The following is a 25,412-nucleotide window of genomic DNA, read 5'->3' on the forward strand; positions in this document are numbered from 1 at the left end:
ATTATTAATAAAATAAAAGAGCTCGAGAGTATGTCATCCGTTTTCTTCTAGTTGCTTTAGTTCTCGAGATCCCCTCAGTAGACAACGAATTTTGACAACTCTGTACATAGAGCCATAGATACGAACTTCTGGACAAACATTTCTTGAATTGTGTTTTCATAGGAACCGAAGAAACAGATCTCAACGATTCATAATCTGGTTTTATCAGAATTTTTTACCCACGCGAAGTTTCAGAATAGAGTCCAATGCGGCAGAAATAAGAGGGATACAGTAAAATAGTGATGATGCCATATCTGTTCAGTTTTTTTATATTTAGGGAAAATAAAATGTAGATAGATATTAAAATATCTACGAAATACAAGTATTTCAGTTTCTATAATTAGTGCAAACAAAATTGTCCCCAAATTTGCTGCCCCCTGAAATCTGCCGCCCTAGGCTGCAGCCTACTCAGCCTCTATGGTAAATCCGCCACTGATTCAAGGAAAACGATACTTATTTTAAAATTGTTGATATCTATGCAATAAAGCTATGATTCATTAGAAAGTGTAGACTATAGAGTATGTATCAGAACTCATGGTCGCCAATTTAAGCATCATTTGTGATTTATGAAACTTTATTCAATGAAACGATATTTTAAAATTCTTATTTTTTTCTCGTTTTCTTTTATTATTGAACCCCAACGTTGTGAAATCAATATTTTCAAGTTAATTTCAAGTTATGCATTAAATTTCAGCATTTTTGTAACAAGGGTCTTGATTCAATGTAATAAAAATTGACTAATTTTCAGCTTTTTTTCTTAATTACAAAAGTGCCAAAATTCACTTCGTTACTTGAAATTCGCTTACCAAATATTAACTTTACAACTATAGGGCTTAATAATGTAAGAATACGAGGGAAAAAAACCAATTTTAAAATATTGTTTAATTGAATCGAGTTTTACAAAAAGTGTTCAAAGTGTGCATCAGGAGCTGTACTAGATGCTCTACAACTTCTTATGAATAATTGCTTTATTCTGCTTGCAAGTCTCATTTCAGTTGCTAAAAATTACAGAAAAAGGCTCACGTCAAACTCTGCCTTGACTCATTGTAATAGAAATTTATTTTGTATTCAATGCTGAAAATAGTGTGAGTTATACCATTTCAGAATCTTAGTGAAACAGGCATGTTTTCTCTTGCTTTGGCACTCAGGTAACCATATTATTTTTCACACCACGCTGGGTGGAACTTAGGAAAAAAAATAAGCAAAACGGAAAATTTGAGTTAATTCTTTTATTTATGAAAAACTATTCATGCGCCTCAAAAATAATGACTTACATTCGATAGATCATCTATCCAGGAATACTATCCAAAAAACAGTTTGAAAAAATTCCTTCATTTGGAGTCTTGCCTGCAAAAAGAGTGGCGAAGGGTGAGATTTTCTTGACTTTTTGAAAATCTCGAATATCTCGAAAACCAAGGCACTTTTACTGAACGTAAAATATGTTTTTCTGAACCGCCATAGAGTCCTCTACCTGCAGGCTCCATATTATCCATTCATTACGCCACACCCTGTATGTATATGGTGTATACACCATTTTCATAACAATAATGTTGACATGTACGTTTGGGATGAAACTATTGCATCCAGAGGTGCTCAAGAAGTTGTTTCATGCGTCTTAAAACATATTACAAAATTAAGAAGTGAAAAACACATCATAGTTTACAGTGACATGTGCACCGGGCAAAATAGAAACATTAAAGTAGCTTTAATGTGGTTGAAAAATGTCCAAGCTTTCGATAATAATGTAGAAATTATAGATCATAAATTTTTAATATCAGGACATTCGTCGTTCTACGTCGGACAATCTCCTTATAATTTTCTTTCAGATTTCCTTCTGATATTGAGAGGAAGAATATATGGCTTTCAATTTTGGGCTTAGATGATAGAAGAAACTTATGTTCAGAACATTTTGAACCCGAAGATTTTGGTTTTCGGGTGAATGGTACCAAATATCTTAAAAATGATGCCAATCCTTTTCCAATGAAACAATTCTTTTGACTTACGTCTTCAAGGTAAGTTTCTATGAACTTCCTAGGTTTTTATTTTAATTCAACCAGTTAAATTGGGATATTCGTGAGGAAAATCTCTGAAAATCATTTTACGGATAACAGCTATAATAATGCCCAATGTTACGAATGATCAGAGTTGTATAACTGAATTAAATTGAGAAATACGTATCAGTCTTAGACAAAAGTCTTCCTTTTATCTAAGGTATCAGTAATCATTGGTAAATATAGAAATTATTTAGTATAATTTCATTGAATTGAAACTTTTGCAGCTCCAGTTCCACTGTGAATGAAACTCCCCCAAGTGCTAAAAGGTATTCATGGAGTTATAATTTACTGTATGAGAATGAATATTGAAAAAATTATGTTTACAGAGATCAAATTCCATCCCTTGATGAAGAAATTTATCAGAATATAGATGCTATTGCTTGTTCTCCGAAGAGGAGATAAAACTTGTATTTATTGTTACATTGCAGACCAACCATATTTTGTGTAATTTTTGTTTTCAGTGTAGGAAATATTGAATCTCCTGTTGTAAAACTGGAACAACCAGTTGAAAAGTTCGATTTAATGCCTTCCAGCTCTACCGAGAAACCAACTTCATCTAAAATTAGAAGGGGAAGGTAAATATTTTATTCAAACGATCTGCCCAACAATATATTTTATCAACTGTTCCTATAAGTTCATGACTAATTATACTGTTTCATTTAAGAAAGAGGGCTTATGTGGGAGAAATACATACCAGTGATTTTTCTTCACCTGAGAAAAGGAAAAGGAATATGAATATTATAAGGAAGAGAGTACAGATCCAAAATAAAAAGATTCGCATATTACAGCAGTCTGTTCGAAGGATGAAGCATAATATAACCTCCATGAAAACATTGCTAGACTATTTGAGAGAAAAATCGCTTATATCAGAATCTGCCGAAGTAACTATATCTGTATGTTTCCTTTTAGTTCATTGTTACAAGTGCATAAATATTATGAAGCACCCAGATTGAAGAATCTTACTTTTTCAGGCATCTGTCAATCCTGGAGCTGCAAGTGATTTATTCCAAAGAAAGTTGAAAGGAAAGCGTAGCCAAAAATATAATCCAACATTGAGAGCCTTTGCATTAACTTTGGCCTTCTATTCACCAAAAGGGTACAATTTTGTTAGAAAAACCTTCAACAACAGCCTACCTCATTTAGAAACTATCTCAAAGTGGTACAGATCTGTGGATGGCAGTCCAGGATTCACAAATGAAGCATTAACTGCCTTGTCTCTAAGACAAAAAGAAGTTTCCTATCCGTTATTATGCAATCTTGTTATGGATGAAATGTCTATCAGACGTCAAGTTGAATGGACAGGTTCTAAATTCACGGGATATGTGGATGTTGGTACCAACTTAGATTCTGACATTCTACCTGAAGCTCGAGAAGCATGCTAGTGTGTTTGAATGGTTCGTGGAAAGTTCCTGTGGGATATTTCTTGGTAAATGGGTTGGTGGCGACAGAAAAAGCTGAGTTGGTGAAAAAATGTCTGGGTTTTCTACATGAAAGTGGAATTGGGAGCAGATTTCAGTGATCCATCAAATTTGCAAACCAAATTTGAGTGCCCTTTTAGTCAGCATGAAATATTCATTAATCCTGATGCCTGCCACATGATTAAGCTGGTGAGGAATTGTTTCGCGTCTCAAAGTGGCTTACGAGATACTGAAAATCTGGAGGTGAAATGGAGTTATGTTTCCAATTTAGTAGATAAGCAAGATATTGAAGACCTGCATGCTGCTACGAAATTAAGACATAGGCATTTACAATGGATGAGAGAAAAAATGAAGGTACGATTAGGAACTCAGACACTTAGCAAAAGTGTAAGTGATAGCTATAGATTTCTTGAGAGATGATCTTAAGTGTCCTGAATTTCAGGGATCGGAAGCCACTTCTGACTTTATTTTGAAATTTAATAACTTATTTGACATTTTTAACTCAAGAAATACTTGTGCAAAATATTTCTTTAAAAAGCCATTCATGTTAAGTACAGCTGAAGCCTTCTCAGATTATATGAGCATGATGAAAAGATATATTCTTGCTTTGACATTGAATGGGGTTCCTATCACAAGAAGTGGAAGAAAAACTGGATTTTTAGGTTTCTTGATTTGTATCGAAAGTTTAGAGCAAATGTACAAGAAATACATTATTGAAGAGAAAATGCTCAAATATCTTCTCACATACAAACTTTCGCAAGACCATTTAAAGCTGTTTTCTGGATGCATTAGAAGTGAAGGTGGATATAATAATAACCCCACTGCAAGGCAGTTTGAGGCAGCTTACAAACGGTTGATTGTCCACTCTCAAATATCTGCTACTGACACAGGAAATGCAATCAATCTGGAATCCATCAGTATCTTGACATGTGGATCTGCAGTTAGCATTCTATCATCTGAACATGCAAACAATATTGAAAATGATGATCAGTATGATTCAGTAATGAAAAGTGTGTTTATGGATATAGAGAAATTTGAATTTGCTACCTCAACAGCATGGAATCTCACTCCCTATGCAGAAGATATTGTGGGATATATTTCTGGGTATGTTGTCCGGATATTTGAGAAATTTATTTCATGCCGAAAATGCCTTGATCTTTTGAGAAACGATGTAGATGTCTCGCTTCTACAGAAAAGAAGAACTTATGGAAAATTGATTAGGGCCAGCCAATTTATTATTGATGTTTGTGAAGAGGGTGAAAAATTCTTCAGTTTTTTCCATAAAACCACAAACATTTTGAATAAAAAAGTAGAGCATTTATTACAAGTGCTGATCAGTCAAGCGATGCATAATATTAGTTCATCCATTTTAGATCATTTCGTATATCATCTTTACGATGGAAATTTTATTGATGGACACGCAGATCAGTTGATCAAAATGATTTTGAAAAATTATTTTAGAATAAGAATCCATCACGAAACAACTAAACTTTTGGATGTTTCAAGAAAAAATAGATCAAGATCTTTAAACACCAAAATTATATTGTTCAGAAATGAATAGTTGAGCACAAGATATTGTGGGATATAGGTCCAGACAAGTCCGGACTTGTTTTGTGAATACTTGAAAATTTTATTTGATGTCGATAGTCTGTGTCGCATCAGATTTTAGTATTTATCTATACGTAATTGTTTATTTATCAGTTATTCATTTTTTTATAGTGCTTTATGATAGGTGTGGACTTTCTAGCCGTACAGACTGCTTTTTTCCTCTTTTCTAAGCTTGAGTCAGTATTTAATGATCAACATATTGATGCTAGGATTTTTTTAGAAACAATTAGCAATAGCAATATTACTGATGTACGATTGTGAATACTTTCTGAAAGTGGAACCATTTCACCATTATTTTTTGAGTCCTTTTAAATACATTTTAACACGTTGACTGTCCCATGAATCACATATGATACATAAAAATTTTCGCCAGGAGTCCATGAGTCGTATGTGATTCATTGATTCATTTGACGTTCAAGATAAATATGGTTACTTTTCATGAACGCTGCAGTTTGATCGGTTCATATGGGCTTAACGTTTTGTAGAAATATGTATTGATAACCTCAATCATAATTAATCATACGTGATTCAAGAAACGTCAGCATCAAGCCTTCCATTGGACTTGAAGATTTTGAACAAGAAAACTTCCTTAAATGGCAGCAGAATTAATTTTTTATAGAATATATATTTTATCACTCAAAAGTAACCCTTTTCTTTCGATAAATGTGTTGGACGTGGGGGGTGAAAAAAAAATTAGAATGGGGACAGTCAACGTGTTAAGATATAATTCTGCATCATGTTCAACTGTTCAAACCTTACCCACTGCTTTTTTTCCCTCCTTCATTCTAAGCTTGTGTCAGTTCTGTTAAATGAAAAATATTCAAATCGATTTATGATGTCTTTCAAGAAAAATTCAAAAATATTATATTACTGATTCACGTTTGTGAATGCATTCTGATAGTGAACCATGTCACTATTATTTTTGTTCAAGATATAAATTTTGTATGAAAAATGAAGTTTCCATAATAATCTGTTTTGTTAATTGTGTTATGATCATATGTGAATAAAATTATAAAGCACAAGATTGCGGTAATATTTTTTTTACCCCCACTGATCGCGAATTCCGGAATTCCATCAAAAGTATAAGTAAACCAACACAAATTTCAGCAACAAGAATATAAGTTTTGAATGGAAGAATTGTATGAATAAGATTTTCTTATTCTAGTTCCATGTGGATACATATTCATGGGGACATAACTTTTCTGCAAAAATTCTTCAGACAGTGCTGAGAAAAATGTGATATACAAGAATCTTCTATTCATCAGAATAACTTTGGTTCAGGATAATACGTAATTTACTTATCAATAGTAAAGAAAATATCTATTGAATTTGAATTTCCTTGTTTGAAACGTTCTACAGTCTATATGGTGCATGAAGTACGTAACTTTTCCAATGAAAAAACATACTGCCCTGTTGGCATACGAATTTATTGCATAATAACAAAGAAAATGTATCAGATTTTATACCATTGTGAATGTATGTGGGAATCAAATTTATTTACAAGCTCCAAATTTTGAACCTATAATAGGTAGGGGAGACCGGGGTTGGTTGTGACGGGGGTTGGTTGTGACAGAGGCTTTTGCGCTCAATTAATAGATATCAGTCGCGTCTCGATTATTCCAATAGAGCCAGCTATAACTATTACGTATTGCGCCTGACGGTGGCTTTGATCGCTAACGTACCGCGTGTGTTTGGAAGATTGATGTATTTTCGAGGTGCCTTAGGAAAAAAAAAGTGACGTCGAATATTGTTGTGTGAAGTGACTAATGTAACAGCTGAAACAAGTATTGTGGCGTTAAAATACTAATTCAGGTATGCTCTTTCTCACATATATAAAATTTATTGGCCATTCATTGAAATAAAGTTGGAAATAAGAGAACAAAGCAGAAATGTGCTTTGGGGTTGGTTGTGACATTCCAAAAACACAGTCCAATAGTTAAACCAACCACATTGAGGCCCCAAGCACCCCCAAAAATTCACCATCTAAGACATATTCCCTTTCCTTTCCAGACTTAGAACTTGAAAATTCACCAGGACCTTCTGGCATCACAACATATTTTTCTCCAGAAGATTTGAGACCAACACCAAAGGCTGGAAAATGTCTAGCTAAAAGAAAAGGGCGAAAACCTGGTAGATCAGCCATATGGAGAGATACTCCAAATAAGAAGGAATTAGAAGAAAAACAAAAGATGAAAGATTTGAAAGAACAAAAGAAAAAACAAAGGAAACCGTTGCATATATTTCAAGAGAAATATATGCAAGGGTAAAGGTAAAGCTAAAGCTAAGACCATTTAAGATAATAGCAGTTCGGAAGATGAAGAGGAAACTTTCTGTTTAATTTGTCACGAACCACGAAGCTTTTTCCATCTCTCGACCTAAAGAAAAATGGCTGCAGTGCACCAGCTGCTCTAGATGGCTCATGAAGAATGCCCGGATAATACATATTTTGTATGCATTCACTGCAATTCCGATGACGATATATAGGGGCGTCACAACCAACCCCATAAGCGTCACAACCAGCCCCATGTCGGGGCAGGTTGTGACATTAAGAGTTTTTTTTTAATTCTCAGTAGCCATGTTTGTATTGCTTTCAATTAGTTCGTTTCTATTTTTTTTTACAGATATATGTTTAAACTAAATAAATATGCGTTTGAGAGCCTTGAGTTTTATTATCGAGATGTACAAATAATTATACTTTAAAATTGGCACAACCAACCCCGGTCTCCCCTATACTTTTATAGATTATATTTCTGTATACCCACGATTTCTCATATGATTCAATTAATCCATATAGAACAGCGTGTGATATCGGTATAAAATATTGATTTCAAATCCTTCAACAACGGCAGCACGACGCCACTGGTGCCCGTTTGATTTACGCGGTGGAAGTCTCTGCATTGTTGCCAGGGCGATATCAAGTGGTTTAGCTGTCCTTGTTCCACTCATGGGAAATAGTTCTACATGTTGGCTTCAACTATACTCGAATTTATGAATGACATGCTGCGTCTCCTCTTTCTTTAGTCTAAGTTGTTTAATAAACGGCTTAGATGCTCCGAAAAGGGCGAACATCATAACAAAATGATTTGAAGTTCTCAAAGAAACGAGATGTATATAGTTACATCATTGACATTTGACGGGATAAATTCAAAAATGGCTAAACAATTAGGGGCAAATTGTGTTTGTGATGATGGCACGGAAAATTTCAAACCATATTTTGGGGTCCATGCCCCATGTTGAAATTGGTGAGAAATACGATTGGCGACAAAACAGTTTTACCCGATAGTGACAGAAGAAAAATAACGGTTGTATTTGGAAAAATTGTACGAATTGCAATCAGAATAGGGACTACTCGCTGCCAATAAAATAACTTTTCTCCGGAAATAATAGGATGAGTTCACCTTGATACACATACTCTCAGAGAAAGTGATTACAATAGTTTGCAAAAACATCAATATGGCAGGTTTTGAAAACGTGGATGCAACAGCGGAATTTTGTTCTGAATTCAATCACATCTTTGATTTATTGAACTGTAGAAATTTATTCTCGAAGAAAAAATTTACCTACCTAAGCAGAGAATCTATAGGATTTTAGCAACAGAACGCTTCAAATTTCGAAGAATATATCAATCATTTGAAAGACGAATCAGAAATTACAATCATAAACACAAAAAGATTCCCAGGCATTTTCGTAGTGAAACGAAATTTGGAGAAGTAGGAATTCCGGAGCAGCTACGCGAAAATGAGTGAATTTTTAACGGGTTTCATCGAATAATACAGGCAGAAAACTTGACTGTGGAAGGTCACACATATTTCAACAGACATCTCACAAATAACGTAAAATATTGTAACGAAAAATCGGTGAATGAACTGGTGGGTAAAAAGAAAAATTAGGACAATCCGGAATTAGGTTAGGAAGGAGTTCAAAAAAGTATAGCTTTCCAAACAGTCAGGAGCAGGTCAAGATGCAATTTACATATCCAATTTAGGGTTCTCTACCTCACTTCACAAAAGATCAGGAAGAACCCAGAGTAGGAATTGACACAGTAAACGAAGAACAGAGTATGCAGGTGAGAGTGATTTCATTTATTATATCAAAAAACTAAAGTTACAATTTATATAAAGGAATAATAATAAAACATTTATGCATCCAATATCCCTTCATGCCAATCCACTTTTCCAATACCGTTGAAGTAATCCTTGTATCTATACTTCTTTAGCAGTTTAGGGAAAGTTCTGTTTCGGTAGGGCTCTAAATTCTGAATTTCCCTCCACTGACCTCTACAGACAGATATCAATCTGTCTGTCTAACGTTTCAACTGGTGTATAGGTGTTTCCGCAAGCTAACCTAATATGACCTTGTCAATTTGGTCAATGACGAATTAATATCTGTGTAAAATATTTTGAATCTTGATCGCCGGATACCAAATGCATTCTCAAGTACTGCTCGTGCTCTGGATAGACCAACATTGAATGTGCGTTTGTCGTGATCCAAATTGAGGGCTGCATAAGGTTTGATTGAAATTCTCAGTAAAAATAAATGCCTCATCTCCAATGAATACAAAGTTCAAATTTTCGATATTTTCTTATAAATTTGGTGAATTCAGCTCTTCCCTTATCAATTCATTATAAAAAGACTCAATTTTTTTTCCGTTGCTGTTTCTCTCATAATCTACTTGTAACAAAGCAAATTTTCAATTAGTTTTGTTTCCGAATTATTCATTTTCATATTTCCGTAACGTGAATTGATTAAGTCGACCGGTTTCAGGCCGCGCGGACCCATATGTTCCCGGATCGCGATGTCTTCAACGTGAGGTCAAGGGGGGATATCGTATACCGAATTTGTTTAATTGCGCATTTGACAATTGTACAAAAAAGGGCCGTGCCGGGTATAAATTCGAGCGATTTCGTAAATTCAGTCAATGAAGCCAGAGTGTTCCGACCGTCCGAGAAGTATACCAGATAATATTCAATATGGGAGATGCGAACATTTTGGTGCTGCAGGAGGAGGTGGAATTGGAGGGAGACGTTGCACCGCCGGTTCCAGACCCCCAAGAGAAGGCCCCGGTTTACCTACTGGTAGCAAGGTACCCTTTGTGCTGGCGCTGCGGATACCCGGACCACGACCGGCGAACCTGCGGAAGAACCCCATTAATATTCTGCTCCAGGTGCGGACTGGTGGGAATCCGGTCCAGGGATTGTGGATGCCCGAAGGAAGACACCGAAAGGCCCAGGAAAAACGACACGGGAGTGCAGTGCGAATTAATCCGGGTGACCGCATCCGGGGCTCCAGCCTGGTCACCCGGAAAGTGACCGTTCTTTTTGTTTTCTTCTTTTTTTTCTTAGAATAAATTTTATTTTGTCCTAGAGATTATAAAAAAGCTTCCTTTTTTTTAGCCGAAGAAGGAGGGGGATGTAACAAAGCAAATTTTCAAATAGTTTTGTTTCCGAATTATTCATTTTCATATTTCCGTAACGTGAATTGATTAAGTCGACCGGTTTCAGGCCGCGCGGACCCATGTGTTCCCGGATCGCGATGTCTTCAACGTGAGGTCAAGGGGGATATCGTATACCGAATTTGTTTAATTGCGCATTTGACAATTGTACAAAAAAGGGAAGTGCCGGGTATAAATTCGAGCGATTTCGTAAATTCAGTCAATGAAGCCAGAGTGTTCCGACCGTCCGAGAAGTATACCAGATAGTAAGTACATTCAAGGGTTACACATGGGCAAGGTCTCAAGTATGATTATTTTAATTACTCTTTTGGTTAATTTGCCGGTTTATTTCTTTTCCCACATACCCTTCTTTCCGCCGTGGAGTTGTGTAGTAGCTTCAAATGGCCTACACTACTCCATGGACTTTCCCAGTATGCGTAGGTGTGTACGCTAGCTTCAAATGGCGCGTACATGCTTCCGTGTCATCCTTCCACCGTACCGCCCGGGTCCTGGAGGCCATGCATTAGCTTGAAACGGCCTGCATGTCTCCTGGTATCCTAAAAGTACAGGGGTGTACGATGTTAGCTTCAAACGGCCCATCCTACACTCTTGTCAGGTACGTTCCGCCGTCTCTAGCTCAGCCCACCCTTACCGTACCGCCTGAGTTCCTAGAGGTGATGCATTAGCTTCAAACGGCCTGCATCTCTCTTGGGATTCCGAGTGTACAGAGGTGTACGATGTTAGCTTCAAACGGCCCATCCTACACAACTGTCCGGTATGATCCCCTTCGAACTAGGCCACCCACAGGGGTTACGGGGGTGGGTACAGCCCCCGTGATTTCGGAACACCTTGGATTCCGAGGGCACCCTTGCGGGTGTGTTCGTCGTCCTTGTTCTGTGGTTTAGTTTTTCCCTCGGTTCACCAAAGTATACCGGCAAACCGCCGTCCGTCTCAACACCAGTCTCGCTTATAATAACCGACTTTGCCCATGTTACTACCCGCCGCTTGTACGCAACGTGGAGTTAACTTGTACTATTTCACTTACGCTCATGCTTCATTCTAACTCCGACCGCTTCATCCCGCATTCTTACTTTGCTCACTCATCATGCTTCGACATTAAAAGCACGTTACATCCCGCTTCTGCTTCTGCACCGCTTATTCACCCTATACCCTGTACGACATCATTATGTATATAGAAGATATTGAATAGAAGTTTCATGGTTATTGTGTGTTTTATTTTTCTCCCGAATGGAGTTCCTAAGATATTTCAGAGATAGGGGACTGTCCGAACTTCATGAACATCTGACCCCTGGACATAACTTTCTCTGACTGTAGCTCCTGGTCACCTGTGGGATACCGCCTACAGGTTCCTACACTTTAAACTAGAGGTGGCGCCCGAGGTTTCTATCTTCGGAGAAGAAGACGGCAACAGATGGAGACAGGAGGTCGTCACATCCTACATATCAATGAACAAAATTTTCCGTCTGCATCTGCTACAGCTACCATTGAAAATAATTTTTTGTAGCACCCAAACAGCTAGCGAAATTTCATTGCCTTTCGAATCTCTCTGCAACTTTCAAGAGTTTCATATTAGCAGGCGTCTTCAACAACAATCGAACCTCCTAAATCCCAAATTGCCTGGCAAACTTCATAAACCATTCCGGATATGGCCCTTTCAGCTAGACAAAAATGGTAGTGCAATGACGAGAGATGATGAGATTCTCCTGTTGTAAGATAGGTACCTGGAAAGGAATTAAATTTTTTTTGTACTAACATTTTGAAAGTATTACTTTCCACTCGCATTGACGTTTGGATGGAAGCACTTTTCCAATTGTGCGCAGAAAAAACTCCTGCTATTGGATTGCATAGTATCGTCTATCATAAAATTTCGAGATGTCTCTAAGCACCAATAATCATAAAATTTCAATATGCACTGAACTTCCAAAATTTTTGCTTTTGTCAGAACCATAGGTCATAACTATGTGTCAGAATCCATACGAAAAATCCTCGTGAAATTATTTCATTTGCCATCGTGAAAGTACATTTCATTTACCCTCGTATAAAAAGTTCGATAGGAAATCGGGTAGAACTTTACTCCACGGACAGAGGCCGATTCTGACGGCAATTTTTTTATATGAGCAGTTTTTCATGAAAAATCGATTGGTACCAGTTTCAACTTTGGCAAGCTGTTAGTTTAGGAGATATGAATTTTGGATTTTTTTTTATTTTCCATATAATTTGAGAACTCGATTGATTATTTCTTGGTTATATTATAAGGAATATAGAACAAAATTTCTTTTCCTTTTACTATGTCTACGGCTGCTTAGGCCATTCAGACAAATTTCCACATCAGCCGAATCAGCCTACCCTAACCTTATTTCAATTTCCATCGATCCTTCATTGTCTATGCTAATCATAGACATAGAGACATGGACTGAGCAATGCCAGCATGAAATTGGCAATATTTATTAGAAAGAGAGAAACGATCGTCGGGCAATCACCTGTCTCTTTTCTGTAGATCTGTGATTTGATGTATACATAGAAAAGAGTCTACCTGATTTACGTCATTCTTTCGACAATTTGACATTCTTTTTTGTGACTAACGGCCGGTTTCAAACCTAAAGTAGCTTTAATTTTAAAGCTTCCTTTAACCCTACTAAAAATGACATTAAAGGAAGCTTTACGCTTAAAGTGACTTTAAATTTGATTATGAAACTGGACGTTAAAATGTTGAAAATTTTATTTGAAGTGAAAACTCTTATATCTAATATATAAAATTCTCGTGTCATAGCTTTCGTTACCATACTCCTCCGAAACGGCTTGACCGATTTTGATGAAATTTTTTGTGCTTATCCGGTATCTATGAGAATCGGCCAACATCTATTTTTCATCCCCCTAAATGTTAGGGGTAGTCCACCCCTAAATTTTTTATTTCATTTTTTGGACAAAATTTTTAATTTCTATTTTTTTATGATACAACATACAAAAATACATACAATCCTCAATTTTCACCCTTCTACGATCAACCCTTATTTTTTAATAGCCATTTTAGTAATTTAATTAACCCAACAAAAAAGAAACTAAAAAATGCGAGTACAATTTTGGCAAAGGTAGATCAGTAAAAGAGAATCTCTGTAAAAAAAAATGTCAGCATAAATGCTCTGCTAAAATAACTGAGATTACACGCCATGACATCCACGATTTTTATTGGGGCCTTGGTAATTATGAAAAGCAAAGAAATTGGTTATTGTCGTGTGTCAAAAAGGTAGACATATTGCAGAAGAAGCAGAGTATAGCAGACGACATAATTCCTATAAGTACTTTATCAATTGGGACGATAAAACACTTGAAGTGTGCCAGCAGTTTTTATTAAAGACGCTAGATATTTCGCAAACGGTTATGCGATATGCAATGAAACATGCTGTACAAAATACATGTAAAAGTGATCATAGAGGCAAACACGAACCTGTCAACAAAACAAGTTCAGAGATGATCAATAAAATACACGCTTTTATTAAGCAGTTGCCAGCTGTACCATCCCATTATTGTCGAAATCAAAGTAGCAGAAAATACTTACCACAGGAATTGCGAAATGTTAGTTTCTTGTACCGGATTTTTATTAAACATGAGGAGGTAAATTGAAGAAGCAAGAAAGAATGTGTTTCACTCAAAGTGTTTAGAAAAGTTTTTAACAAAGATTTTAACCTTGGGTTCCATTTGCCTAAAAAAGATAAGTGTTCTTTGTGTGAGGTACGAAAAGATAAAGAATATCAAGAAAACACTACGTCGAAAGAGGAGTACGACAAACATTTAAAAGACAAGGAAGAAAGTAAAGAACTATTTTTAGAAGATCAAAAGAAAGTCAAAGAAGTCTCAGATTCAGTTTGTTCCAGCTTTGATTTACAGAAAGTCTTAAATACTCCCCATGGGGATAACATGTTATTGTACTACTCTAGAAAATATTCATTTTACAATGAAAGCATATACGAAACGCCATCGCAAGATGGATACTGCTTTTTGTGGGGTGAATCCGATGGTAATCGTGGGTGCAACGAAATATGCACCATCATTTACAATTACCTAAAAATGTTAGATGATAGAGATATTAGACATGTTATTTTGTACTGCGACAGCTGCGCCGGACAAAATAAAAATAGAGCAATGTTGGTCATGATTCACTTATTTTTGCAAAAATCAAAAAATATTAAAACCATCAAAATTGTATTTCTTTTACCGGGGCACACCTACATGCCTGTGGATTCCATACACGCAGTTATCGAAAGGTTCATCAAAAATAGAATTATATGGGCCCCTTCAGAGTGGAGCACCATTATAGGAAATTGCAGAGTTAACCCGAGGCCATATAAAGTTATAAAGCTTGAGCACTTTGAGTTCAAAAATTGGAAGAAGCTAGGGGATGAGCAGCTCGTCCTTACAAAAACAGGGCTAAAAATGAATAGTGTAAGACAAGCTTTTTTTCAAAAAGGATCACCGGAAGTCGCAGTCAAATATACCTATGACAGAAGTCCTGAATACGATTTGTGTTTTGAGTTGAACTACAATAAGGGTGGTAAGTTGGCCCATGTTACACATTTTAATGCAATAACAAAAGAAAATTTTACACTGGATAAGCTTTTGCGTTTAGGTATATAGGAAATTCCCGTGTTATTAAGACTTTATTAAATACAGACTTTTTTTAGATATTTTTAAGCCAAACTACTGTCAATGAACTACAAATAAGAAAATTAATACATATTTGCGGGTTATCCTATAGTTTTTCTTTGTTTAAGGTCGAAAACGACAAGAAAAGGCCTTTTCTGAACCTGAAAGAATTTATAAGCAACTGCTTTCAATATCCGAATTAAAAAGAAGGGATTTGGATAAACTTTGCAAAAACAATGTCATACCTGCCAGGTTTCACGATGAATTTTTTAAACTGAAATCAAAGTCTTCTGTTCAAGATGAGTTAGCAGAGAGTGATGCAGAGGATGACAAGGAGGATGAAAGCTCCGAATCTTAATAAAAAATAATATGTATTTTTTACTACTTAGTAAGAATTTAACAGTTGATTTCTGTAACGTTATTTTATGTGTTTTTTTTATAATAAACGATAACTTTTAATTCTTTCCATAATAATTTAAGTGCTACAGTTTGCCGCTAAGCTGACGTATCTGGGTACTCACGTTACATTCTTGATCAAGACTTCGATAACTTTTAATTCTTTCCATAATAATTTAAGTGCTACAATTTGCCGCTAAACTGACGTATCTGGGTACTTACGTTACATTTTTCATCAAGACCGAAGTTTTATGATCCTGTAAAGTAACGTAAGTATCAAATAACCACTAAACCTATACAAAAACTTAAAAAATTCTTTTTTTTAATTAACTGTGGACATCAAAGAATCACCCTGGAAAATTTTGTACAATTTAAATAAGTTTAACCAGGTTAAATTAAAAACACGTTTTTTCTGCAAAATCGTTTTTGGTGACTTACGTCACTTCGGCAAATACATATCGATATTGTGATAAAAAATTGCACTTACAATGTGATTGAGAATATTATTATGTTGTAATAAATGTATGTTATTTTTTTTTCAGGAACTCTGCAATATCTCCAGTGAATAGATTGCTACTCACACTTCGATACTATGCAACAGGATGCTTTCTTAGAGCTGCAGATTTGAGTGGTGTCAGTGCAGCATCAGCATGTAGAATTGTTGCAGAGGTTTCTCTGGCAATTGCAAATTTGAGAACCGAATTTGTTAAATTCCCCTCAAATTTACAGTCTGTTATACATGGATTTTATAGCATAGTCAGATTTCCAAGAGTGATAGGAGTTATTGACTGTACCCACATAACAATGAAATCTCCAGGTGGAGATAACGCAGAATATTACAGGGACAGACATGGTAATTTTTCAATGAATGTTCAGACTGTTGTAGACCATGAATTGAAAATTATGGATGTTGTAGCTAGATGGCCAGGTTCATGTCATGATCAGACAGACATTTCAATAATTCAAGAGTGAAAAAGCGGCTTCTGAACAGAGAATTCAATAATAACAATATTAGGAGACAGAGGATATGAAAATACAAGCTATTTGCTGACGCCACTCCACAACCCCTCTAGCCCACAAGAACGGTTGTACAATGAATCACAAATCAGGACGAGGAATGTAGCAGAGAGATCTTATGGTGTATGGAAAAGCAGGTTTCCAGTATTATAAAAAAAAAAATAACACTTCATATTTCAAAAGTGCAAAGCATTATTGTAGCTTGTGCTGTGCTTCAGAACATTGCGATTATGTCAGGAGATGAATATTTTAATGAGGACTCTCAGCATATTGAAGAGGATCCACAGCATAATGAAATCGAAAATGCTCCAGGAAATGATGTAAGAAGTATGCTTATATCGGAATACTTCGCATCATTATTGTAAATAAGAAGAAACACAATATTTTTCATTGAAAACTGTATGGGAATTTGTTTCTTTATTTATTTATTATCTCTTTATTGAATATTCTCAACTTGTAAATGTTGAACGATTTTAAGGTAACAACATCAATGAAAATGTGGGTCCTATATTGTTAATTGTTAATGAAATTTCACTTAATTCACGGTTTTATTATTGCATGAGCATACATTTTTGTTCTTCTCAATCAAGTAGGGGAGACCGGGGTTGGTTGTGACGGGGGCTGGTTGTGACATAGGCTTTTGCGCTCAATTAATAGATATCAGTCGCTTCGCGATTATTCGAATAGAGCCAGCTATAGCTATTACGTATTGCGCCTGACGGTGGGTTTGATCGCTAACGTACCGCGTGTGTTTGGATGATTTATGTATTTTCGAGGTGCCTTAGGAAATAAAAGTGACGTCAAATATTGTTGTGTGAAGTGACTAATGTTACAGCTGAAACTAGTATTGTGGCGTTAAAATACTAATTCAGGTATGCTCTTTCTCACATATATAAAATTATTTGGCCATCCATTGAAATGTAGTTAGAAATAAGAGAACAAAGCAGAAATGTGCTTCGGGGTTGGTTGTGACATTCCAGAAACACAGCCCAATAGTAAAACCAACCACATTGAGGCCCCAAGCACCCCCAAATTCACCATCTGAGACATATTCCCTTTCCTTTGCATACTTAGAACTCTAAAATTCACCAGGACCTTCTGGCATCACAACATATTTTTCTCCAGAAGATTTGAGACCTACACCAAAGGCTGGAAAACGTCTAGCTAAAAGAAAAGGGCGAAAACTTGGTAGATCAGCCATATGGACAGATACTCCAAATAAGAAGGAATTAGAAGAAAAACAAAAGATGAAAGATTTGAAAGAACAAGAGAAAAAACACAGGAAACCGGTGTCAAGAGAAATATATGCAAGGGTAAAGGTAAAGCTAAAGCTAAGACCATTTGAGCTAATAGCAGTTCGGAAGATGAACAGGAAACTTTTTGTTCTGTCACGAACCTTTTTCCATCTTTCGACCTGAAGAAAAATGGCTGCAGTGCACCAGTTGCTCTAGATAGGCTCATGAAGAATGCCCGGATAAAAGTCCATATTTTGTATGCATTCAATGCAATTCCGACGACGATATGTAGAGGCGTCACAACCAACCCCATAAGCGTCACAACCAGCCCCATGTCGGGGCTGGTTGTGACATTTAGAGTTTTTTTTTTAATTCTCAGTAGCCATGTTTGTATTGCTTTCAATTAGTTCGTTTCTATTTTCTTTTACAGATAAATGTTTGAATTAAATAAATATGCGTTTGGAAGCCTTGAGTTTTATTATCGAGATGCACAAATAATTATACTTTAAAATTGGCACAACCAACCCCGGTCTCCCCTACGGCGTTGCCAAACTGTCATTCAGTAAAATTTTCAGATAGTTAACTAGCGGATAAATTACTTGGAACTTGGGCGGTGAAACTGATAAATATTTAACTGACAGATTTATTATGATGTTAGCATATCTGCTGAATACATATCGAACACTTTAACAGTAAGTGGTGAAACAGAGTCTTAGACGTTTAAGATTTCGTCTTACCAAGCAGCCTATTCTTCGAATATTGGTGCAAATTGAGGACCAGCTTGAATTTGATAATGCCTTTTAAGCAACTAGGAATCATGAAACATAATGTGTAGTTTCATCTCAAATATATTCATGTTTCAGAAATAATTCTGTTTTACCTATTAATCAGTTACTGGCTAGTTTGAGATTTTATTCCTGTGGTACACATCAGGACGCAATCGGAGATTTTAAGGGAATGCACGAAACAACTGCTTCAAGAATTATAAGAAGGATATCTGAAACAATAGCTCGCCTTAGGCCAGCTGACATATATATGCCAACAGGCAATGAAATAACACAGGTATAGAATGATTTTTATCAATTGGCCAGCTTTCCCGGTGTTGTGAGATGCGTAGATGGAACTCACATCAAGATAAAATCTCCCGGTATTCATTCATGCCTAACGTGACCAGACGTCCCGTTTTGAACGGGACTGTCCCTTTTTTTGATTGCTTGTCCCGGTGTCCCCGAACTGAACTCCGGGACGCAAAATTGTCCCGTTTTCGAAAACCGAGCTAAAATTAAAGAGCTGGCCGGTAAATATCTGGAGCAGTGGACTTGTTTCCTTACCAAAGAAATGGAGATATTTTATTGGGTAGATTTAAAAAAATTACCCTCCTGTAAGATGTTCAAAAATCTATGGATATATGTATTGATTGAGAAGGAATATATTGACTCTAATAAAGATTCAGAAGTTTCTGGCGGATTTTCATTGATTTCAAACTATGTACCTACATCACAGAGCAAAAAATAATCGAATGGAATAATTTAAATGTTTTCACGGAAACTCGTTGGAAGATATACAAACATTTTCACACCAACAATCTTCGGCATGAAAACTTTAGTATATTAATTGATTATATTTTATGTTTGCCGGCTACAAATGCTCCAGTAAAAAGAGTATTTTCTATGATGAACAAATTGTGAACATCTGAAAATACCCAGTTACAAATTCCCTTAGATTAGGAAAGGGAGTCTAGTCTCTAAGCAAATTCCAGTTCTGAGGACGATGTTGATAACTAAGATGAATATAAAAAAAACGTGCCAAGAGTTCCACTCTTACAAAATCACGAGCAAAATCATCACAAGCAGTAGGTATTGAAGGAAATTTGTTTCCCTGATAAATATAAATACAACTAAACATTTGGAAAATGTTTTTATTTGTAATACCTGATAATTTATTTTCTGTGAATAAATAAAAAAAAATCATTGAATACCCGTTATATATACATATATATTGACCCAAATAAACCAGTGTCCCGTTTTGAGTCAGAAAATAAATGGTAACGTTATTCATGCCATAGACTGGTTAATTCCTATTTGGTTAGAAGCTGAGTTGTGGAAAAAAACTGATGATACTGGTTAAGGCACCCATGCTTTCAGGTGGATAAAATGCAGAAATTTATAGAAACAGCAAAGGTTATTTTTCCCTGAATGTTCAGATCATTTGCGATAGCAAATTAAAAATAAGGGATATAGTACTGAGACGGCCTGGATCGGTGCATGATATCACTGTGTTCAATCACAGTCTAATTAACGCACAAAGGGAAGCAGGAAATTTTCATATACTTTTATCAGTGTACTTTTAGGTGAGTATCAGAGACAAAGGAGGGAAAGATAGACAACACTCATTGGTTGTTTAAAACGTTGCTGGTGGCGCCTCATTGGGCAGTAGATAGAAAAGGATGAAATATGTTTTTGTTTCGGAATAACTTATCATAAACTAAATTTTTACGCGCTTTCAGTCATAGACAAACTGCTCTCAATTGTATTTTCATCAGTGGTTCGTCATAGTTTTGTAATGTTTTTTAATAAATTCAACACTTTTGTTATGTTTTAAATGCATCAAACGTAGTTTATTCTCTGCAGTGAATACATAATTTCAGCATTAATTATATCAACGAGTTTTATTCATTTATTATTAGATTATAAAAGCAAACATCTTTCTTTGAATTGAGGCACACATTTAGATTTACACAAATTATAGATTTATACAAATCCGTAAGTTGTGTGTATAAATCTTTTTTGGAATGTTTTATAAAGGGGGAAGTACTTCACTCTATCAAATAGATTTCAAAGATCCTCACAATTTTCTTTCTTCAGAAGAATTGTATTTAGGAACGAAGCTTGCAGGCTCAATAGAGTCATTATGTGACACTGACAAATTAGCTTTCAGGAAAAGATGCCTTGAATTTTTATGTAGAGGCCTCAAAACGAATCAATCTGAGGTTTAATTTTAATGACACTGTTCTAATCAATATGAACCTAATAGGTGTGAAACATATTCTGGAGAAGAACGCTGACAGTATCATGCCACTTGTAAAGCATTTTCCAAATTTGGTTTCGGGGAATGAATTGCAACTGGCTGATAAAGAATGGCGATTACTTCGAAATACAGATTTGGATTTCAGTTGTGATGTAGATGTTGAAAAATTCTGGTCGAATATCGAAAATATGCGCTACAGCGACGGAACTTCGATGTTTCCAGAATTAGGTAAATTTGTTTTTAACTTGTTAGTTTTACATTCATTGGCGAATGTAGAATGAGTTTTTTCTGAAATAAACTTAATGAAAACTAACGAAAGAAACAAACTTTCAACATCTAGCATTGTGGGACATCTACACACAAAAAATTATTTGAAGTCTAGAAGACTTACTAACGTTACCTTCACAAAAGAAGTAATTCCACTCAAAATAAATAACCAACCAGTCACCCAAAAGCACACAGTGAAATACCTAGGGATGGAGCTAGATTCTAGGCTAAACTTCAAAAAACAAATGAAAAAAATTATGGGAAAAGCATATGCCTCAAAGAAAATTCTTCATCCCCTGTTACGCAAAAACAGTAACTTAAATTTTCAAAATAAAAACGTTTATACACAACCCTAATTCGATCACTAATAATATACGCCGCACCAGCGTGGTGCCACTTGAAACCTCGACCCAAGAGCCCGTTACAAAAATTCCAAAATGAAATACTCAGACCAGTTTTAAATAAAAATGTTTACACAAGAATCTCTGAACTGCATGACCCATCAGAAATCAAAATGGTTAAAGATCACATCAACAACATATCTTCGAAATTTTATGAAAAATCTCGTTATGTAAGCGATAATGAAATCACTGCAACACGGTTTAATAACAAAAATCCAAACGACAAGCATGTGCTCCCTTATGAGCATCTTGCCATATACAATGAGGTATTCGTACCTTATAATCAGGATTGATCTCACATAAATGTCCTTGATAAACCAAACTTTCTGAATCCTTCAGATATTCAATAAGGAATACTCCTTTTTAATCAAATCGAACAGATAAGAGTTCTTCGCAAACAAAACTTCCTAACAGATTTCATTCTAATTAGCATGAAATGCATTAGCTATTGATCATCTGAAGCAAGTTTTTTTGTTTTATTTTCCTGCCAGCATCAATGCAAATTATTTAAAAAATATGACTAATTTGAAAGTAATCCTGAGAAATATCTTTTTATATGGCTACCAGCCACACATCTCAAAAAATTAGGTAAACATTCATTTGTAGGAACTATTCATTTTATATTATAATAGAGAACTGTATTGTAAATAATTTCTTCTGCAAATATGTTAAGCCCGTTTGCAACAGCCGAGAATTCTCTAGAGAATTTACTCGTAAATTCATTCAGCGTGAATTATCTGCAGTTGCAACACACTTTCGGTAGAATTCTCCAGAGAAATCATTTCATTTCGAAATTTTCTAAAAGTGGCCGAAAATATAACAGTAAATATGCGCAATGAACCAGAACGGGTTGACGCCATTTTGAGTATATCTTCGAGAAATAAAACTTGTAGATGGCTACCAGGCAGGCACATAATAAAAGATAGAAGAAGAATTATAACATAGCCTAATATTGTAGGTTAAGGAAATCTGTGATTCCTGTTTACGTTACAGCGGTTAAGTTATGGAGGGTAGAAAGTTAATAGACCATTTCAGGGTGTTTAGAGAGTTTGGTGCATACAATCATAGTTATCGAAAGAAAAGTCTTAAGTGTGTTGTTCTGTTGAGTCAAGTAATATTGATATCATGTCGTGGTCTAGAGATCAAGTTTCACTCCTGATAGAGGAGTATCACAAGTACCCATGTTTGTATGCGGTAAAATCACCCATGTACAAGAACGAACATGCCCGAAATACAGCGATAGAAGCTATAGAAGCATCCCTGAAGACGTTAAGGCCCAGTGTAACGTCCCAAGAAATTAAAAGCAAATTTCAAGCTCTGAAAACAAATTTCTTGAATGAGCATAGAAAACACGTTCAAAGCATGAAAAGTGGTGCTGGACAAGATGAGGTAAGAGTTGAGATATATTACTATTGTTTCAGTGAAAGAACTAACATATTTTCTTACAGATCTATATACCTTCATTATGGTATTTTAATAGTATGAAGTTCATTGTCGACCATGTTGATGTGAGGACTTCTTTTTATTCCTCTGAGTTCTTGGAGATCGAACCTGCCGCTCAAAAATCAGAAGACTGATCTAATAAATTGGAACAGTGTTTTTTGATGAATCTGGCTTTTTAATAACAGAGGAATCTGAGCTGCCACTTGAATCTCCAAGGCAAAATCGAAAAAAAAAGTTAGATGATGACTCAAATTTACTTTTGAAAGAAGCTTCTGCTGCCCTGAGCACATTATCCAAAACTATTTCTGAAGCACCGACAAATAATTGATGCAGAAGAAGCATTTGGAAAATATGTTGTTTCCGAAATGAGGCAAATATGAGATCCACAAGTTAAATCTGATGTGGAAGAACGGATAATTAATCTCTTGTTTGAAGGAATCAACGAAAGTAGAATGAAATAAAATCTAAATACTTGTCAGTAAATAAAAGTTGAAAGATAATAACTGTATTCATTTACTTAATTCATAAATCACAAAACATAACAATCTTTATTGCACATAATGTCAAAACGTGACTCACAAACTGTTCTTTTTCTATTGTTCATGAGTTAAAACTATTAATTTGTTCATCTTGCCAGTCGACTTGTCCTTCTAGTGCAGAAAAATATTCGCTGAGCTCTTCTCTCACAGCTCTAGCGTCTGACGAGGATCTATTGCCAGCCTGATTACCTATTCTGGGAATGTCTGTGATGTCATTACAGGCTCGATTTTCAGTAAGAATGTCTTCAAGTAAATAATTGTGGAGACAAACACAACATCCTAACAGTGTGAACTTGGACAAGTCAGTTTTTCCAAGACTATTAAAAAGACTACTTGACGAGATTAACCCAAGAATTACAGAGAGTATCAAATCTGGCTTCAAGACGTGTGGTATTGTTCCAGTGAACCGAAATGAGGTGCTGAAAAAGATACCGAATTTGCCCCTTCCTTCTCACGATGATGCTCCAGCAATAGTGAATGACACGCTTCTCAGTTATCTGAAAGCCTGCAGAAAAGGGGACAATGAAACACCTATCAAAGGCCGCAAAAAAAAATTTCCATTCCTGCAGGAAAATCTGTGTCCCTTATTGATTTGCAGCATTCTGGCAGCAACCAAGGCAACGTACATGACAATACAGAAAATTCTGATCCTACAGTTGGTTGCAGTAAAGACGAACCTAATTCTGCGTCTAAAAGTGGCAAAAGATGTAGAAGAAAATTGCAAAACCACTCTGACGACAGCAGCGACTCGGACGATGAAGCCATGTCCTTACACAACAGTTCAGATGGTGCAGAAAGTTTATCTGGTTTCGAAATAAATTTGCAGGTGGATGCGGAAAAACTCAAAAAAGACGACTTCATCATTGTAAAATTTCCAACGGTCAAGAAAACATTTTACAGGCACTATGTCGCCAAAATTTTAGACACTTATGAAAGTAACCAGGAATTTTCAGTTAGTTTCCTTCGAACAAATGACAAAAAAGTTTTCGTCTTTCCTAACGAACCTGACATCTCTGATGTCATTTTGGAACAGATTGTTGGTGTTCTTCCTGCACCTATAAGTTGTCGCCGTGGAAGAATTGTCTTTGGAGTTGACTTCCACAATTATCAAATGTGAATTAAACGAGAAATTACTGTTCATTGTGTTTTCTTTTTTTATAATCAGAATTTAGTTCCCATTTAGTTACGAGAAAGTAATTTTCATTATGTTTTCTTTTTATACTCAGAATGTAGTTCCCATTTAGTTGAAAAAAATAAAGTTACTTATTTGCCTATGTCTATTTTTGAAAATTCCTATCAAAAAATGTTGCATTTTTGTCCAACTTAACTAAAATTATTCAAAAAAACTTAAACATGCTTTTAAATGGGGTGACTTTTCTATTTCAATGAAAATAAATTAGGTGGGCAAAGTCACCCCATTCAGAAAGCTGACTTTGCCCACCCCGTTATTCAATTTTTTCTGAATTATTTTTTTTTTATTGCAAAAATAATACTATAGCAGCATTGGCCTTACTATCGTTCATTGCATAGATCATAATACTGAGGAAAAATCCTACACTATTTGAAAAAAAACTGATACAAAGTTCAGAATTGGTCAAAGTCACCCCATTTTGACATTTGTGAATGGATCATAATGGTGTCTGTATAGAGAACATTTGATTCAAAATGCTTCGTTCGTTATTAAAAAAATTGTCTGATGAAATAAATTCACAAATGGTTAACTCCTTCATTAGTAAGGCAGGTGGATAATAAACTGTGGTGTAGGGAGACAGCTATCTTGCTGGATTGATCACAGTTCTTATAGTTCGAAATAGAGGATCACGAAGACCTGAGCTAGAAGCTGGAAGTTGCATGGGGCTTTTAACATGATTCAAG

At 35.6% G+C, this 25,412-nt stretch overlaps 3 protein-coding genes across 3 annotated transcripts; all 3 read left to right on the plus strand.

Moving 5' to 3' along the window:
* Positions 1-2,615: 2,615 nt before the first annotated feature.
* LOC123310364 lies at positions 2,616-3,475 on the plus strand. Its single transcript, XM_044893831.1, has 3 exons — positions 2,616-2,668; positions 2,758-2,986; positions 3,065-3,475. The coding sequence occupies exons 1-3, from the start codon at positions 2,616-2,618 to the stop codon at positions 3,473-3,475; spliced, it is 693 nt and encodes a 230-aa protein (XP_044749766.1).
* A 10,743-nt stretch (positions 3,476-14,218) lies between these two features.
* Positions 14,219-15,676, plus strand: LOC123310532. The gene is made up of 2 exons (XM_044894037.1): positions 14,219-15,120; positions 15,341-15,676. Exons 1-2 carry the CDS (start codon positions 14,487-14,489, stop codon positions 15,568-15,570), a joined length of 864 nt encoding a protein of 287 aa, XP_044749972.1. The 5' UTR covers positions 14,219-14,486; the 3' UTR covers positions 15,571-15,676.
* Positions 15,677-22,680: 7,004 nt separating this feature from the next.
* Positions 22,681-23,132, plus strand: LOC123310365. The gene is made up of 2 exons (XM_044893832.1): positions 22,681-22,944; positions 23,004-23,132. Exons 1-2 carry the CDS (start codon positions 22,681-22,683, stop codon positions 23,130-23,132), a joined length of 393 nt encoding a protein of 130 aa, XP_044749767.1.
* The last annotated feature ends 2,280 nt before the right edge of the window (positions 23,133-25,412 follow it).

The sequence above is a fragment of the Coccinella septempunctata genome, chromosome 3 (genome assembly GCF_907165205.1).
Source record: "Coccinella septempunctata chromosome 3, icCocSept1.1, whole genome shotgun sequence".
In the NCBI taxonomy this organism is placed as follows: domain Eukaryota; kingdom Metazoa; phylum Arthropoda; class Insecta; order Coleoptera; family Coccinellidae; genus Coccinella; species Coccinella septempunctata.

Coding starts and splice junctions, on each gene's coding strand:
- LOC123310364 (XM_044893831.1), top strand. CDS start 2,616: ATGCCTTCCAGCTCTACCGAGAAACCAACTTCATCTAAAATTAGAAGG. Junction 2,669..2,757: donor TCTAAAATTAGAAGGGGAAG/GTAAATATTTTA, acceptor GTTTCATTTAAG/AAAGAGGGCTTATGTGGGAG. Junction 2,987..3,064: donor CTGCCGAAGTAACTATATCT/GTATGTTTCCTT, acceptor TTACTTTTTCAG/GCATCTGTCAATCCTGGAGC.
- LOC123310365 (XM_044893832.1), top strand. CDS start 22,681: ATGTCGTGGTCTAGAGATCAAGTTTCACTCCTGATAGAGGAGTATCAC. Junction 22,945..23,003: donor GTGGTGCTGGACAAGATGAG/GTAAGAGTTGAG, acceptor ATTTTCTTACAG/ATCTATATACCTTCATTATG.
- LOC123310532 (XM_044894037.1), top strand. CDS start 14,487: ATGTTATTGTACTACTCTAGAAAATATTCATTTTACAATGAAAGCATA. Junction 15,121..15,340: donor GTTGAACTACAATAAGGGTG/GTAAGTTGGCCC, acceptor TCTTTGTTTAAG/GTCGAAAACGACAAGAAAAG.